The sequence below is a fragment of the Bos indicus genome, chromosome 14, assembly GCF_029378745.1.
Source record: "Bos indicus isolate NIAB-ARS_2022 breed Sahiwal x Tharparkar chromosome 14, NIAB-ARS_B.indTharparkar_mat_pri_1.0, whole genome shotgun sequence".
Classification (NCBI taxonomy): Eukaryota; Metazoa; Chordata; class Mammalia; order Artiodactyla; family Bovidae; genus Bos; species Bos indicus.
In genome coordinates, this window is record NC_091773.1 from 38,515,009 (window position 1) to 38,534,004 (window position 18,996).

Genomic DNA, 18,996 nt, shown 5'->3' on the forward strand with positions numbered 1-18,996 from the left:
AGATTGAAGGGATACATTGCTTACCCATATTCTCCTGGGAGTTGTAACCAATGGACAAAGAGACAGCAAAATACAGTAGATAAATAGTTCCTAAGTTGAAGACCTGGATCTTCATTTCTCTACAGGATGAATGTGAGAAGTGGGCATCTCTGCAGTGGGCCTCAGAAAGATGATTGATCTCCCATGTGAAGGCAAAGTGACCCCATTTTCTGTGTGGGACCTGGCCAGTCTGCCAGGCTCTCCAGCATCTTCCTTTAGGGGCAGACAGAAATCCCTCCCATCAGTTCCCTAAAAGCAAACATGAAAAAACATGGTTATCCCTCTTCCCTCACAACTATCATCTCAAAAATTTTAATTATGATATCTGTACATAGAAACATATAAAAATGTAGGCATCAGTAATGCCAAATACATGATCTTCCTATTAGAATCCTTTATAATAATTTTAAAGTGGTGCTCATGTAAGATATTTTTGAGGCATGAACTCTTTGGTTTATCTCTTTGATATACACAATACATTTTAAGTATGTGAAGTAAGCACATAGAATTATTATATGCTAAATTAAATTTGTTCACTACCTTAAATATTTTAAATTATTTTGTAAAGAATCTAGCTTTATTCTGTCTGTGGTGTGCAAAAGGCTAGAACTGAACAATTCATAAGCCAATATAATAGATCTTCTTGGTCCTGATGCCGGGGCTACTCAGGTATATTAAATCGTAAGATGCTGAAGAGGAAAGAGACTGTAGAGATGGCTTCATCTACTCTCCTTGTTTATAGATGAGTTAACTGGGAGACAGTTATATGTCTATAACTGGGAGACAGAATAACTGATATGTCCTCAGTTGCAGATGGTCTTAACAGTAGACTTAGAATGCAGAATATTTTCTTTTTCAGTATTATTTGTTCTATGCAGTCCTGATATTTTAGACAAGGCTATAAGAAAGGGACTTCCCTGGCAGTCCAGTGGTTAAGACTTCACCTTCCACACTATAGGGGGGCATGGGTTCAGTCTCTCTCAGGGAGTTAAGCTTCCACATGACTCAAGGCCAGAAAAATCCCAACATAAAACAGAAGCAATATTACAACAAATTCAATAAAGACTACAAAAAAATTGTCCACATGAAAAAAAAAATCTTTAAAAAGAAAGACTGTAAGAAAGGTTATTTCTCAAATGACTGTATAAAAACACAGAAAAATTGTGTTTTTGGCAGTTATTATTCTGAGTGCACTATACTGCAATGTGTAAACAATACTTAGATGTGTTTTTTTCCCCCAGAGTCATTATAATTAGTTCATGGGACATAATTTGTTGATGCTATTCCATTTAAAATTCATTTGTGAGGTAAATATGCTATTTTGCATTTTGATGAACTGTAATCCACATTTTATAAATTCATATTTCATTAAAAATATCAGAAGAATAAATACTCAAATCCTTTATTAGAGAAACAAAATACTTTTAAAAGTTAATTTCAGTCCTAGAATACGATGATTTTCAATGTAAATTTATTTTATATTATTGATATTTTGTGGAGATTTTTGCAGATAAAACAAAGAAATTTGAAGTAATAATTTATCAGTTCAGTTCAGTTCACTTCAGTTGCTCAGTCATGTCCAACTCTTTGTGACCCCATGAACTGCAGCATACCAGGCTTCCCTGTCCATCACCAACTCCTGGAGCCTGCTCAAACTCATGTCCATTGTGTCGGTGATGCCATCCAACTATCTCATCCTCTGTCGTCCCCTTCTCCTGCCTTCAATCTTTTCCAGCATCAAGGTCCTTATAATAATTTACAGAGCTAAATAACAATGAAAAACATAATACAAAATATTTTTCGTAATTGTAAAAGAATGTTATATCAAAGAAAAACAAAGTACATTAAGAAACAGACACTAACTTTTTATTAAAATATTATAGAATGAACATGTTCCATTTAATATACCATATTTAACATAGATTGTATGTATGTGTTTAGTCACTAAGTTGTGTCCAATTCTTTTGCAACCTCATGGACTGTAGCCTGTCGGGCTTCTCTGTCCTTAGGATTTCCCAGGCAACAATGTGGGATTGGGTTGACATTTACTTTTCCAGGGGATCTTCCTGACCCAGGGATTGAACCTACATTTCCTGCGTTGGCAGATTCTTTAGCACCAAACCACCTAGGGAGCCCTTAACATTGATTCAGTTCAGTTCAGTCACTCAGTCGTGTCCAGCTCTTTGTGACCCTATGGACTACAGCATGCCAGGGCTCCCTGTTCATCACGAACTCTGGGAGTCTACCCAAACTCATGTCTATTGAGTTGGTGATACTATCCAACCATCTCATCCTTTGTCGTTCCCTTCTCCTGCCTTCAATCTTTCCTAGCATCAGGGTCTTTTCCAATGAGTCAGTTCTTCACATCAGGTGGCCAAAGTACTGGAATTTCAGCTTCAACATCAGTCCTTCCAATGAACACTCAGGACTGATCTCCTTTAGAATGGACTGGTTGGATCTCCTTGCAGTCCAAGGGACTCTCAAGAGTCTTCTCCAACACCACAGTTCAAAAGCATCAATTCTTCAGTGCTCAGCTTTCTTTATAGTCCAACTCTCACATCCATAAATGACTACTGGAAAAACCATAGCCTTGACTAGACAGACCTTTGTTGGCAAAGTAATCTCTCTGCTTTTTAATATGCTGTCTAGGTTGGACATAACTTTCCTTCCAAAGGGTATGCATCTTTTAATTTCATGGCTGCAGTCACCATCTGCAGTGATTTTGGAGCCCAGACAAATAAAGTCTGACACTGTTTCCACTTTTCCCCCATCTATTTGCCACGAAGTGATGGAACTAGATGCCATGATCTTAGTTTTCTGAATGTTGAGCTTTAAGCCAACTTTTCCACTCTCCTCTTTCACTTTCATCAAGAGGCTCTTTAGTTCTTCTTCACTTTCTGCCATAGGGGTTGTGTCATCTGCATATCTGAGGTTATTGATATTTCTCCTGGCAATCCTGATTCCAGCTTGTGCTTCTTCCAGCCCAGTGTTTCTCCTGATGTACTCTGCATATAAGTTAAATAAGCAGGGTGACAGTATACAGCCTTGATGTACTCTTTTCCCGATTTGCAACCAGTCTGTTGTTCCATGTCCAGTTCTAACTGTTGCTTCCTGACCTGCATACAGATTTCTCAAGAGGCAGGTCAGGTGGTCTGGTATTCCCATCTCTTGAAGAATTTTCCACAGTTTGCTGTGATCTACACAGTCAAAGGCTTTGGCATAGTCAAGAAAGCAGAAATAGATGTTTTTCTGGAACTCTCTTGCTTTTTCCATGATCCAGCTAATGTTGGCAATTTGATCTCTGGTTTCTCTGCCTTTTTTAAAACTAGCTTGAACATCAGGAAGTTCACGGTTCACGTATTGCTGAAGCCTGGCTTGGAGAATTTTGAACATTACTTTACTAGCATGTGAGATGAGTGTAATTGTGTGGTAGTTTGAGCATTCTTTGGCATTGCCTTTCTTTGGGATTGGAATGAAAACTGACCTTTTCCAGTCCTGTGGCCACTGCTGAGTTTTCCAAATTTGCCGGCGTATTGAGTGCAGCACTTTCACAGCATCATCTTTTAGGATTTGAAATAGCTCAACTGGAATTCCATCACCTCCACTAGCTTTGTTTGTAGTGATGCTTCCTAAGGCCCACTTGACATCACATTCCAGGATATCTGACTCTAGGTGAGTGATCACACCATCATGATTATCTGGGTCGTGAAGATCTTTTTTGTACTTCTTCTGTGTATTCTTGCCACCTCTTCTTAGTATCTTTTGCTTCTGTTAGGTCCATACCATTTCTGTCCTTTATTGAGCCCATCTTTGCATAAAATTTTCCCTTGGTATCTCTAATTTTCTTGAAGAGATCTCTAGTCTTTCCCATTCTATTGTTTTCCTCTATTTCTTTGCACTGATTACTGAGGAAGGCTTTCTTATCTCTCCTTGCTATTTGTTGGAACTCTGCATTCAAACAGGTATATCTTTCCGTTTCTCCTGTGTTTTTTGCTTCTCTTCTTTTCACACCTATTTGTAAGGCCTCCTCAGGCAGCCATTTTGCCTTTTTGCATTTCTTTTTCTTGGGGATGGTCTTGATCACTGCCTCCAGTATAATGTCACGAACCTCTATCCATAGTTCTTCAGGTACTCTGTAACATTGATTACTCATCTATTAAAAGGTTGTTTTTCAGTCACTAAGTCATGTCTGACTCTTTGCCACCCAATGAATAGCAGCACACCAAGATTCCCTGTCCTTCACTATCTCTCAGAGTTTGCTCAATCTCATATCCGTTGAGTCGATGATGCCATCCAATCATGTCATCCTTTGTTGCCCTCTTCTCCTCCTCCCCTCAATCTTTCCCAACATCAGCATCTTTTCAAATGAGTTGGCTCTTCCCATTAGGTAGCCAAAGTATTAAAAGGGTATTATGTGATATCTTGCCATATTTAACTTAATCCTCAAATGGGAAGATTATAGTCTAGATAATTAAAAGAAAGTTGTTTCTGAATGATCTTTCTTTCTACATAGACAGTGGAGATGTGGCCACTGTCACCATAGAATTACTCAAGATCCTTTCTCGATAGTTCTGATTTACGTAACTTTGTGAGTGAATATATTTTAGTATAATTCTAGATAGATTTATGTAACATAACTTCATTTTTCTAATTTAAGACAATTTTTGAACTAACAAATCTTTTTTGAGGGTGGGTGTCATGGTTTCCTAGGATGAAAGTGTCTCTTGAAGGGTTCACCAGTTGTTGTTTTTCCGATTTTATTTCAAAGTCACTAAATTAATTTCCTTTCAGTTAAATACATTGTTATATTAAATACATCTATGTTTCCAGTTCATGACAATTCTAATATTATTATTAATATAAAATATTCAAATGACACAACATATCAAATTATATCATATTATACTTAGATGTAGTTTGACCTTTAAAAATTGGCATAAATGCAAATCCAAACTACAATGAGACATCATCTCATACCTGTTAGGATGGCTATTGTCAAAGACTCAAGACATAAAAAATGTTGGAGCGGATATGGAGAAAGGGAGTCTCGTACACTGTAGATGGAAATGGAAATTGGTGCCAACACTGTGGAAAACAGTATAGAATGTCTCCCCCAAAATAAAAATAGAACTACTATCAGATCAGATCAGATCAGTCGCTCAGTCATGTCTGACTCTTTGTGACCCCATGAATTGCAGCACGCCAGGCTTCCCTGTCCATCACCAACTCCCGGAGTTCACTCAGACTCACGTCCATCGAGTCAGTGATGCCATCCAGCCATCTCATCCTCTGTTGTCCCTTTCTCCTCCTGCCCCCAATCCCTCCCAGCATCAGGGTCTTTTCCAATGAGTCAACACTTCGCATGAGGTGGCCAAAGTACTGGAGTTTCAGCTTTAGCATCATTCCTTCCAAAGAAATCCCAGGGCTGATCTCCTTCAGAATGGACTGGTTGGATCTCCTTGCAGTCCAAGAGACTCTCAAGAGTCTTCTCCAACACCACAGTTCAAAAGCATCAATTCTTCGGCGCTCAGCCTTCTTCACAGTCCAACTCTCACATCCATACATGACCACAGGAAAAACCATAGCCCTGACTAGACAGACCTTTGTTGGCAAAGTAATCTCTCTGCTTTTTAATATGCTGTCTAGGTTGGACATAAGATATAGCAATTCTACTTCTAGGTATTCATCTGAAGGAAACTAAAATACTAACTCAAAAGGATACATTCACCCCCATGTTCATAGTGGCACTGTTTACAATAGCCAATACATAGAAGCAGCTTAAATTATCATCAACAGATAAGTGGATAAGTGGAATATTATTCAGCTATAAGAAACAAGGAAATCTTGCCATTGTGACAGCATCGATGGAACTTAAAGGCATTATGCTAAGTGAAATAAATCAGAAAAAGACAACATATGATGTCACATAAATGTGAAATCTAAAAACAACAACAACAAAAACAACACTGAATTCATAGATCTAGAGAACAGATAGGTGGTTGTCGGAGATGAGGTTGGGGGTGGCTGAAAGGTACAAACTTGCAGTTATAAAATAATTCCTGGGGATGTAATATACAGCATGGTGACTATATGTATAGTACTGTATTATATATTTGAATGTTGCTAAAAAATAGAATTTAAAAGTTCTCTTCACAAGAAAAAAAATTTGAACTGTGTGTGGTGATGAATGTTAATTAGACTTCTTGTGATGATAATTTCACAATATATACATATATAAAAATCATTAAGTTGTACATTTGAAGCATATATTGTTACATATCAATTATATCTCAATAAAAGTTATAATATTTTACATTGTCAGTTTTGGTTCATTATTTGAATAAATTTGATCATATTAATTTTTGAGATATATTAATAGCTCTGAATAAACTCCAGGGAAATCATTTGATGCTGGTAGATTCAAACTTTAGTGGTCAGTAGGAGTTGTCTCCAAGTTACATCTAGACACGATATTTTACTTAACCTATCCTTTACTAAAATTGATGTCTGGACTTCGGGTCTAGATGACAGTGTTAAAACAATAAAGATTTTTGAGGAATAACCATACTGTATTGTAGAACTTTAAATAACAATGGTCTAATCTTGCTTTCTTTTAGTCAGGAAGTAGAAGAGGAAGAACTTTAGGAAATGGTAGATTCTTTCTTGCCTCTTTTTGTTTGTTACTAGCAAACTCAGTAAGCTGAAGGTTTTTTTTTTTTTTTTTTTCCCTTACACAGGTTTGGGATGAAAATCTTGCAAAGTCTGCAGAGGCTTGGGCAGCTACCTGCATTTGGGACCATGGACCTTCTTACCTATTGAGATTTTTGGGTCAAAATCTATCTGTACGAACTGGAAGGTAAGAAATAGTTTCACTGATACTGTTTATCCAGATAACTTTATTGATAACTTTATTGCCTATGGACTCCAAGTGTTAGTAGCGTCAATTTCAAGTAACGTCTACAGGTATTTATTGAGAACTCACTATATGCCAGTCACTGATGCTTGGCCTATGACTGTTTTAGATGTCTTAAAAAATTATTTAAATTTTTAAAAAAGCCTAAAAAAACCCCCAGTTTTCTCTTTCACCCTTGGAACACCATCCCTTAATCTTTTCTACACTGCTGCTGCTGCTGCTAAGTCACTTCAGTCGTGTCCGACTCTGTGCGACCCATAGACCGCAGCCCACCAGGCTCCCACGTCCCAGGGATTCTCCAGGCAAGAACACTGGAGTGGGTTGCCATTTCCTTCTCCAATGCATGAAAGTGAAAAGTGAATTCTACACTAATCTCACAGAATCTTTGAAAGAATCAGGTTGTATCCTTATCCTATCGCTTCTAGTTCAGAAAAATCCCTTGATAGTGGCAGAAGCCATTATTATGTATGCAGCTTTCCCATGTTTGCATATTCCTATATATGTGTTATACAAATTCAATGTATTTACATGCATATGTACATATACATATGCACATATATGTATATGCAAGTATATGCAACTGTGAATGAAGCTGCTTCCGGTAACAGGATAATTTTTCTGCACTGTGAGAGGTCATCATCCAACATTCAAAGACTCATTCCCTTCCATAGAGGGGAGAAAAATCGGGTGAATTCTCACTAAATTAAAATGATACAACTTTAAGGGGGGAAATCACTCTGAGTCTAGTATCACAGTTTTTTTTTAATATCTAATTTTTAATTATGTATAAGATTCCAATGGAAGACATTTCTGACATTGGTAAATATAAGGTAAAGATGATAATTCCCGAAAGATTTGCATTTCTCTTTTTGAAACAACCAGACTCATACTTAAACAAATATAGGATCACTTGCTCCAGGCCTGAACATTTTCATGCTTGGCTCTACTGGGAGGAACAGAGGATTCTGCTGGGTGGTGATGGTTATTGTGAGGGGGTGGATATGCTCTTGATTTGCCATTAATAGCCTGCAAAAGAACAATTAACTTGTAATTTAGTGTGAGTCCACTACACATTGCCACTGCTGAACTGTGAGTTCTCATTGTGTTTCTTGATATTTAGATACCGCTCTATTCTCCAGTTGGTCAAGCCATGGTATGATGAAGTGAAAGACTACGCCTTTCCATATCCCCAGGATTGCAATCCCCGATGTCCTATGAGATGTTTTGGCCCCATGTGCACACATTATACACAGGTTATTTTGTCTTGTTCAGTTCTGATTCATTCTTTTTTAAAAAACGCTCTTTCCATTTTGGTGAACCTGCGTTTTCTTAACTCCTGATCCTAATAATGGTATATGGGTTTACTTTCTCAGATGGTTTGGGCCACCTCCAATCGAATAGGATGTGCAATTCATACTTGTCAGAACATGAATGTTTGGGGAGCTGTATGGCGCCGTGCAGTTTATTTGGTATGCAACTATGCCCCAAAGTAAGTATCTGGTTGGCTTCTACTTCCTGAAATCCTTAATGATGTTAAATATCTTCAGTCTGATAGATATTTTTAACAGGTAAATAATATGAGTAAGACTTAACTAACAAGCTCAGATCCTCAAATCTTCCATCTTCTCATATATCAAAAAAGTTAAAAGCTGAAAGATTTCTTTTCACAAGGATTCTAGATTAACATTTTGGACAAGACAATTTGTGATTTGGAGATTCACTAAATTCTCCTCCTCATCTTTCTTTAGACCTGGTAATTATAAAATAAACATGTGATTCCAGGCTTTTGATAGCTTATATAAAAGTCTCAGGCAAAGATCTTCTAGGGAATTTATCAACACCACAGTATTCTCATCAATCATTCCTAGAATGTTGGCTTAACTTTTTCACTAGGAAAAGAAAACAAGCACTTCTTCTTTCTTTTAAGGGTAGAATTAAAATCACAGTTTATTTTTTCCATAGGTGGTTAAGGAGGCATTCAGAATCAGAAGGGAAAATTTAAATGCTATGACATCTTTTTAATGAAAGCTGTGCCATGATTTAAACTATATAAAATAAAAAATTCAGTAATTTCATCCTGTGGCACACATTAAAATTGTATATTTCATATTGTGAAAATTGATCAAATATTGTAAAATATAGTTGTATTTTATATTTATGAGCATTCTTTTGTATTATGAAGATAAACAAGCATTTGTTGACATTTGATAAAATGCCTTTTTGATAACAATGACTCTTTGGATAAAGTGTTCCAGTATTTATACATGAGTCTTTTCCCTTTTGGAGTAAATACTAAAATGTGCAAAGGATTTATGACACGCCTGGTGTCTTCCAAAGTAAGTCCCAAACAAAGATTTTTCTCCAGCTTTGCCAGTATGGGGAGGGAATGAGAAAACGTTTCACAAATAACTGCATTACTCATTTACATGGTTGTATGCCAGGGGCAGTGTTTTTGCAAAGTTAGAAAAATAGCGATTTTCCCAATGGTCTCCTCTCCACAGTTATTAGAATAGTAAGATTTGGAAAGTAAAATGTGACTGCATCATGAAAAGCTTTAAAACTGTGCATTTGTTTGATATTTTCAGTTATGCACCTTATATTTTCCTATTAAGACTCTAACTCTTCTTTCTGACATAAATAGGCCAGGCAGTTCTCTAGTGAAAGAGGCTTTTATTACATTCATTTGGCTATTCTGTTTTTGGCCAATGATGGGATTTTTGCAATATTATTGATGAGATGTCTGATTGTTTTATGTCTAAGAGATTAAGATATTGTGTTAGTATGGTGTATTTGCTGTAACAGAGAACCATTTTTTGAAACAGGCAGTGAAGAAAGTTTAAAAATTCCGACTGATAGTTGAATAGCAGCATAAAGTTATCTCAAGCCAACTGTTTATCAGGGAAAAAAGAAATACAGGGTTGGGTGGTGGTTGGGGGTCGGGTGGTTGGAGAGAAAGAGAGAGAAATGAGAGAATGAAAATGAATTAGCCTGAAAGGATAAAAATTAAAATATGTTTATCCACTGACTGATTTACTATTGAATATGGGGCTTCCCCGATGGCTCAATATTTTAGCTTTTCCACTGTTGTTTTATCTTCAACCCACCACACACCACATTTTCTCCTGACCATTCGGTTTCCTTCACACTTCTGGCTCTGTGGTTATCTGTTAGTACTGTAGTTACTAATCACCATGCTACTGTAAATAAATCCATTGCTTCCTCCATCATAGCTAAAAGAGCTTAGTAACAGTAAGACGTTGTGACTGTTTTTATCCTAAATGCTGAATTTGGTGTATCATTATGGCCATCAAGATGAAGGAAAATATTGACAACATTCAGTTAAATGTGTTCAGCATTATTTTAAAAAATTAACAGTATTGCTAAAAATTATAACCGTGAGTTTACATATGGGAAAATGTTTTGGAATCATCTTTAATGGCTGCTTCTGTAAGCCACTATTCTCTGAGTTTTCCATGTCTCATTTTATGAATACTGAGAATCTAAACTATTCAACTTTAGAAAGAAATCCTTTGAACTCTTAAAACCTATTTTTTATGCTTATGACAACTTCTTGCTCATGTCACCATTTCTAAGCCTCCCCGAATTGTATATATACTGTATATGGGCTTCCCAGGCGGCACTAGTGGTAAAGAACCCACCTGCCAATGCAAGAGACGTAAGAGAGGAAGCTTTGATCCCTGGATCGGGAAGATCCCCTGGAGAAGGAAATGACAACCTGTTCCAGTTTTCTTGCCTGGAAAATCTCATGTACTGGGCTACAGTCCATGGGGTCCTAAAGAACTGAACACAACAGTGACTGAGCATGTACACACTTATATATATAGTACACACTTATATATATATATATATATATGTATTTGTATATATTTTACTATCTTTATAATAGCATTAGCATGACTTTTTAAAAAGTACATTTAAGAGGACACAGCGTATGTGTTCTGGAAGGCTGCAGTAGGAAAGAGGCAGCTGTGGTGATGGATAGAGCATCAAGTCAGATGTGGGTTGACTAATAATGTCACCATGCATTGTAAATTATTGTAAATTAACATGATATTAACTTACTCAGAAAGAAAGTATTTTTAAAGTAAGATATATAGAATAAATTGCTACAGAAATAAGAAATGGATGTAACTTTCAGTGCATTTCTAAAAATGACACACTTCTGAAAATTTCATCACATGTCAATGTGTGATCATGTGCTTAAGGGCAATCAGATTTTAAAAAATGAGCAAGTAACACTCATGCTCTCTTCTTTTTTTTCCTAGGGGCAACTGGATCGGAGAAGCACCATATAAAGTAGGGGTACCATGTTCAGCTTGCCCTCCAAGTTATGGAGGGTCTTGTACTGACAATCTCTGCTTTCCAGGTGTAACGTCAAACTACCTGTATTGGTTTAAATAAGCTTATCTTTTCCTCCAGGAAATATAGTGGTTTCTGGGAATCATAGGCATATATATATATTGAGTTTTGCACATACTATACATATTTTATCATAATCTTGTTTTCCTTTTATTATTCATTGTAAAGATTAGTGTTTATCTTGTATGTTTGTTTAATCCTTTGAGGTAATCAAACATCCATTTCTATTTTCTGACCTCTAAGTCTAAATTAAAATACTCTGTATGTAGTATTGACATAGTTGATGCATCCAATTCCAAAGCTTGTTTTCCAAAGAAATTATGTTACATTCCTAACAAATAGAACATATATTTGGCCTATAAATACACATACATATATAATTTGATTTTGTAGTTAGCTTGGAGGAATTTTTTAAAAATCCTATTGTAAACAATATGTTAGGTGGTAGGACATCTCCTGCACCCATTTCTTTAATATCCCCAAACTGATCATTAGCAAACTACTAATAAAACTCCATGATATCTAGATATAATAATTTAATTAAGAACCACAGATTTCATTATGGAAATATTTTGTTTTATTTGGGTCCACCAAAAGATATTCTCAATTTATGTAAGGTTGAACACATTTATTTTGCTTAACCTCTTTTATTGAACCAGTAATCATGTGTGGAGTGGTTATGATGGGCAAGGCACTCTGCTATAGTTATGTTCTGATCATGCAAGGATAACAAGACATAATTCCTGTCTTCAAGAAGCTCACAAAAATATTCAGGAAATAATGCAGCCTAATTATTGGGTTGCCCAAAAAGTTTGTTCGGGTTTTTCTGTGATGTTACGGGGAAACAAATGAACTTTTTGGCCAACTCAATATCTTGCTGTAAAAATGTTATTTTGTTAACAAATTGATTTTTCATGTAAATTTGAGGAAGTGAACCCAACGATGTCCACATGTAGGTGGAATAGATGATAGGCCACGCCGTGTAATATGTAAGTCTCCTGGTTAGCATGAAAATGTAGCTATAGTACTTGGAACTAAATGAGGCAGGGAAGAACGAACAACCGTGAGTGTAAATAGTTGTTTTGGAAGGTGGAAAACAAGACCTAAGTGAACTGACGAGGTCCAAGAGAAGTAAGATTCAGGAGACAGGCATGCAAACCCACGGAAATTACCACACACGCGCGCGCGCGCGCGCGCACACACACACACACACACACACACACACGGAGAGCCTCAGAAAGGCATATCCTGAAGGTTTAGTATACCTTGAAGCCTGTGAGCAGGAGGTGAGGGATACCAGAAAGAAACATGCAGGTGCCAAGGATATTTCCTGCTCTTCATTGTTCTGCTTGTCCTTATTTGATGAGAATCATTCAGCATGAGGGTCCTTGAGTATCATGTGGAAAATCTCATGTACACACCACAGACAGCTATGATTTTGTGAAAGGGGCCTCTTCAGATGATTTTCTAAGCACTAAGTACCAAATTTTATTACCATATCTAAGGAGAATATTTTTCAGTTCTGCATTAAGTTTGCGTGTGTGCATGCTCAGTTGCTTCAGTGGTGTCTGACTCTTTGCAATCCTGTGGCCTGTAGCCCACCAGCCTCCTTTATCCATAGGATTCTCCAGGCAAGAATACTGGAGTGGGTTGCCATTTCCTTCTCCAGGGGATCTTTCTGAATTAGAGATTGAACTTGCATCTCCTGTGTCTCCTGCATTGGCAGGTGGATTCTTTACCACTGAACAAACTGGGAAGCCCCAAAAGTGAAGCATGGTGGAAAGCAAATCACTGTGAAAGTTTCACTCATGTGATTTTGGAAATGTTTATTTCCAAATCACTTTCAGAGAGGAGAAAGTCAACACATGGATCAAGACACTTAACACATTACATTTTACATGTGCATGCGTGTGTGTGTATGTGTGTGTGTGTGTGGTTCAAGTTATATAATGCTGCAGTAGAATTACAGAATCAGTAAACACAATTAGTTCCAGAGTACAAATAACAGAAAGAAGCTACTTGTTTAAAATTCTCTACACATTTACAGTTTCTTAGTTTAGATTCATTGAAAGATGACAGATAGTTAATTAAATCCAATGGGGGATTATCCAGCATCTGGAGTTCAGGTTTTCATGATGACAAATAATTGGCCAGATTTCTTTCACACATTGAATCTGACCAAATGTTTTCCTATCAAATGACTTTGCTTTTGTGGGAACATATATAGACTTTATTAAAAATAAGTATTTTTGGAGACTAATATGAAGAACAGAAATAACAGTAAAAGTCAGGTCTCAAATCAACTTTTAGCTAATATATACAGGCAATTGGAGAGAAAACTCATTAGTGGAATATTTGTTTCCTTTATCTAGATAGTCTTTCTTGAGTTTCCTAAACTAGTTCTACAGAAGTAGTAAAATAACTATTAAACCAAAAAAATGGTTTTAATCAGTTCCATCCTATTGCTGGTTTACTTGTGTGGCTTGATTTCTCAGGTCTCAAAAAGAATAATGCTATTTGCCACATGATTCACAGAAGTTCATTTGAAGGTAAAATTACCATATTAATAGAAAATCATGAATATTAAAATGATCATTAATGTTGTGAAGCTTTTATCTGAGATAAAATTAAGTCTTTCATGAGCTCCTCTTTGGCAGAAATTCTGTCTTATCTTTGTGTATTTATACCAGCTTCTTATATAATGGCTATAGTGTAATAAGTTTTTATATGAATGGGTTTTTAGAATTAACTCAACAGTCTAGTATTGCAAGAATTAGAGGAACCTCACCTTTCCATATTTCATTAAGACAAAAATGTCTTAAATACAAAGCTTTGAGTGCATCAACAATCCAGATAAAGCACCAAATATATCAGATTAAGACTAGGAACCACATACTCATAAACTTGTACACAACAGTCCTTTCCAAATATAAGTTTATTTATAACTTAACAACTGAGCTGAAAATGTAACGGGTATATTTGTTATTCTATCTGTGCTTCTTAAAGTTAGTAATATAAAGTGGCCATGTGAAATGTTTTATTTTCTAGGCTAAACCAAATGAACGTTTGCTTGAATCAACCCAGAGGGTCATACTTTTCACAGCATGCAACAGTGGTGCTAGGGTAGCTGTTTCTCACTGTAACTCCCAAAGGGAAAAAGGGTCTGGGCATAAGCTATTTCATAAAAGCAGCTTTAAATAGTATTGAGGTTTTCATTTCAATAGGTTTCATTCGACATGGTGATTGGCATACATATTCTACAGTGTTGAATTTTATCTTTGGTATGGATTTTTCATTACATCCTTTATTCAGTAGAAAAATTTAAAAAATTCTGTCATAACATCAATTTTTTTGGCTTCCATGTCATCAAAAGACTGGAAAAATTACAAGTTGATCTGTTAAACTGATGGATTCCTTTACAGAATTGTATTTGAGTTGTGTAGGCATACTCATAATGTTCCTGGTTATGGTAGGTAAGTTTGCTTTTAAAATGTGGCAGAAACGATTTTCATCGTTATCATGTTTTGTTGTTTTTTTTTCCTGTCCTGTAGTCTAAGCAGCATCACTTCCGTGGTCCGTTAGGACTTCCCTACCAAGTTCACTTGGCAGTTCATTCGAAACTTTTGTGGAAATACTCATTTGAAAGTTCCATGAAGTTTTAGCACAGAACTGACCAAACAGTAGGGAAAATTCAATCAGTATAATTTACTCAGAATATTTGAATTGAAACAATATATATTTTTCTCATTAGTATATGCTTGTGTTAGATCAACTTACAACATCTACATAAGCAATCAGAAACATATTTAGGCCAGTTCAAGTGTTCTGTGTTCATATCCTGCTTATTAAGTGAATACATAAGTTAAACAGATCATTTGAATGCGTTCAGGAAGGAAAAGTCATGCTTAAACTGGGGTCTGTTTTCTCCCCCTTGTATAACAACATTCCCAATGTTCTGCAGTAGCATAGGACACCAATCTTGGATTCCTATTCCATAGGAAGCCGTTTCCTATGGAAGTGTTTAGGAAGAGTAAAATTAGATTTCTAACAATGTCTAAAATTATCTTTGTTTTATATTTGCATTTTTTTGTATTGTTATATGTGTGAGGAAAGACATTTAAACACATGCAAAATGATTTTTTAAAATTCTTTCATCTTCTAACTTTGACTTATGAGAGGTCAGTCAACAACTTAGAAAGTTACACAGTTCACTGGTTAATGGTGCTGAAAATTCATTACAACCACCATATACTTGCTTTAATTTTGAAGTTTCTTTGCAATTAATGTTTTTAATAAGTGTGAACTATCAGTATCTATTCTGGTGCTATATATGTGGTGCTAAATGAATTGTTAGTGTTAGTAGGTTAAGAAGTCTCTTTTTATTCATAGTTACAAATGATGTCCTTTCAATTTCTGATTTAGAAATCTTAATAACGTCCTGTTAAATGAATCTTAACCAAAATAAGCCAGTGTGCTCTATTTTTATATAATAATCCAACATTATTTGGGTGTTACAAAATGTAAATATATTTCTTAGAAGTTATTCATCTTTTTAAATAGCATTTTTAAACTTGGAATGTAAAATTCAAGTTATCAACTAAAGGTTAGATTACACCTACACCAACCGTGCTTCAGGCACTGGCGCCCTCTGGTGGTTGTAAGAACAAATTCTTGATGGCAACTTGGCCTGCCAATAAAACCATTTCTTCAGTTCAATGAAAATTTAAGTTGCATAATACTAAATTCTTGGATACTCTGTAACTCTGATGACATTAAAGATGCTTGATTCTATTTAAATAATTTTCTAGGAGGGTAATACATATATCTTGACATCCATTTTCCTAAATAATAATTTTTTATGGCATTCTAGTCCTGAGGTGCTTATTAACAGTGTTCTTTTTTTGAACTAGGTATTAATAAAATATATTTTTAATTTTGTTTACATCATAAATACGATAAGAGGTAAAAGTAATGAAGAGAACTTTTTCACTTTAAGTGATCATTTATTTTTATATATTAAAACAATTTTCATATACCAAAAGATTCTCCATTTTTACTTGTTGATCTGTAATTTGATAATGCTCTTTGGTCATACTATTGAGCTAATTATGACATTTTATTGTTCTATTCAAATTCCTTCTGGACTTAAAAATATACATAAAAATTTAGGATTATATCCTCTGTAACTAATGAAAGCAACATTTTTAGATAACCTTTCACTTGAGTTGTGCAGTTCACTAAGTGTGATAATCTGTTTCAACAAAGATATTTCTTAAACTGTGTTAGCATAACCAAATGAAATACACTTTAAAGCAGTTTCCCATGTTAGTATTTTCAAATGTATTTTAAAGCAATAAACCCTTTGTATGATCTCATCTTATACAAAGCTCCAATATATAATATGCATAACATGGACTAAACCTTCTCCAGTGCCTTGGAAGTTTCTTCTAAGAGCCCTAGGATTCCATAAAACCACTAGGAAAACATTGATCAAAGTCATCCAGTTCTCCCCATTTTCTCAAAAGAAATCAACTAATTAAAGACCAAAAAAAAAAAAAAAAATGGAGACCCTAAAAGTTTTGCAATGGTTATCTTAAATTCTTAAGTACCCACTTCACTTTGCATGTGTTAGAAGTCAAACTAATTGATGGAGCATTTAACACTGATTTTAACTGGTGCTTGGTTATAGATTACAGCATCTTGTGCTTTGTTATTTGACAAACAGAATTTTGGTATCATAATATTTTGAGAATTAGAGATAATTGTAATGCACATAGAACATGTTTAAAAATATCTGAATGCTTCAAATATGTACATAATCCTAAAATAGATTGTATCATTTTAGATTTTTTAAAAGATTAATTTGATATTTTTTATTCATTACCTAATACTGTAGCAGTAAAAGGTGCCTTTGATGTTGTGATATAATGTCATGAATGTGTACATACATAAAACCTGTGTAAACCTCTGACTTTATAAAGCATAACAAGTGTAGCTTTTTGAGCCCCACTATATTATTTTTCCTTCAATAAAATATTATAATTAATTGTTTTGTGTTTAAGATTTTAATTCATAATTGATGAATTTAATTGTTTCCTGATTTTCAATAGTTTTACAATAGTAAAACTTTCTTGCCTTCCCTGCCTCCTTCCTTCCTTCTTCCATTCTTTTTTTATTTAATTCCACAAAATATTTTGAGACCCCAATGCAAAAGACATTTCCATGGAGAAAGAGGAGAAGAACATTATGTTAAGAAGTTCTGAAAAAAAAAAAAAAAGAAGTTCTGGCTGAGAAAAACTGCAGTAGTTGAACATAAATATTTCCATGTTTCATACTGAGGGCAAGAAGAGAAACCATAGGCATTCCTATGGGGGGATGCACCATGTCTGGTCACTAGTTGGACCAAGAAGGCTGGTGTTTTACAGATGGTTCTGCCTTGCAGCAGGCAAATTTTCCCTCTGGTGAGACGGGAGAGCTCCCAGGCCAGTTCACCACTGATGTTCAGTTGCCAAGTCTGCAACCTGAACTGTAGCATGCCAGGCTTCCCTGCCCTTCACTATCTCCCGGAGTTTGCTCTAACTCAGGTTCATTGAGTCAGTGATGCTATCTACTCATCTCATCCTCTGCCACCCCCTTCTCCTCTTGCTCTCAATCTTTCCCAGCATCAGAGTCTTTTCCAATGAGTTGGCTCTTCTCATCAGGTGGTCAAAGTATTTGAGCTTAGGCTTCAGCATCAGTCCTTTCAATGATTATTCAGGTTGATTTCCTTTAGGATTGACTGGTTTGATCTCCTTGCAGTCCAAGGGACTCTCAGGAGTCTTCTCCAGCACCACAGTTTGAAGGCATCAATTTTTCAGCACTCAACCTTCTTTATGGTCCAACACTCACATCCATACATGACTACTGGGAAACCCATAGCTTTGACTGTTTGGACCTCCGTCAGCAGAGTGATGTCTCTGCTTCTTAGTATGCTGTCTAGGTTTTTCCCAGCTTTCCTTCCAAGGAGCAAATGTGTTAATTTTATGGCTACAGTCAACATCCACAGAGATTTAGGAGTCTAAGAAAATAAAATCTGTCACTCCTTCCACTTTTCCCCCTTCTATTTGCCTTGAAGTGGTGGTACCGGATGCCATGATCTTAGTTTTTTGAATGATGAATTTTAAGCCAGGTTTTCCACTTCCCTCTTTCACCCTCATGAAGAGGCTCTTTAGGTCCTCTTCACTTTCTGCCATTAGAGTGGTATCATCTGCATATCTGAGGTGGTTATTTCTCCCAGCAATCTTAATTGCAGCTTGTGATTCATGATTCATCCAGCCCAGCATTTCACATGATGTACTCTGCATATAAGTTATTAATAAATAAACAAGGTGACAGTATACAACCTTGTACTCTTTCCCAATTTTGAACCGGATGTTCCATGTTCAGTTCTAACTGTTGCTTCTTGATCCACATATAGGAGACAGGTAAGGTGATCGGGCATTCCCATCTCTTTAAGAATTTTCCACAGTTTCTTGTGATCCACACAATCAAAGGCTTTAGTGTAGTCAATAAAGCAGAAGTAGATGTTTTTCTGGAATTCCTTTGCTTTCTCCATGATACAGCAAATGTTGGCAATTTGATTTCTGGTTCCTACATTTGTTTAAATATTTTACTTATCTCTATTT

At 35.8% G+C, this 18,996-nt stretch overlaps 1 protein-coding gene across 2 annotated transcripts in view; it reads left to right on the plus strand.

Annotated features, from left to right (window-relative positions):
- Positions 1-17,378, plus strand: part of PI15 (peptidase inhibitor 15) — a 36,702-nt gene extending 19,324 nt beyond the window's left edge. For both annotated transcript variants that reach the window (XM_070802729.1, XM_070802728.1), the window contains exons 3-6: positions 6,777-6,895; positions 8,073-8,205; positions 8,326-8,441; positions 11,239-17,378. In XM_070802729.1, the coding sequence (XP_070658830.1) occupies positions 6,777-6,895; positions 8,073-8,205; positions 8,326-8,441; positions 11,239-11,374 (504 nt within the window). In that variant the 3' untranslated portion in view covers positions 11,375-17,378. The remainder of the gene's footprint in view (positions 1-6,776; positions 6,896-8,072; positions 8,206-8,325; positions 8,442-11,238) is intronic.
- Positions 17,379-18,996: the final 1,618 nt, after the last annotated feature.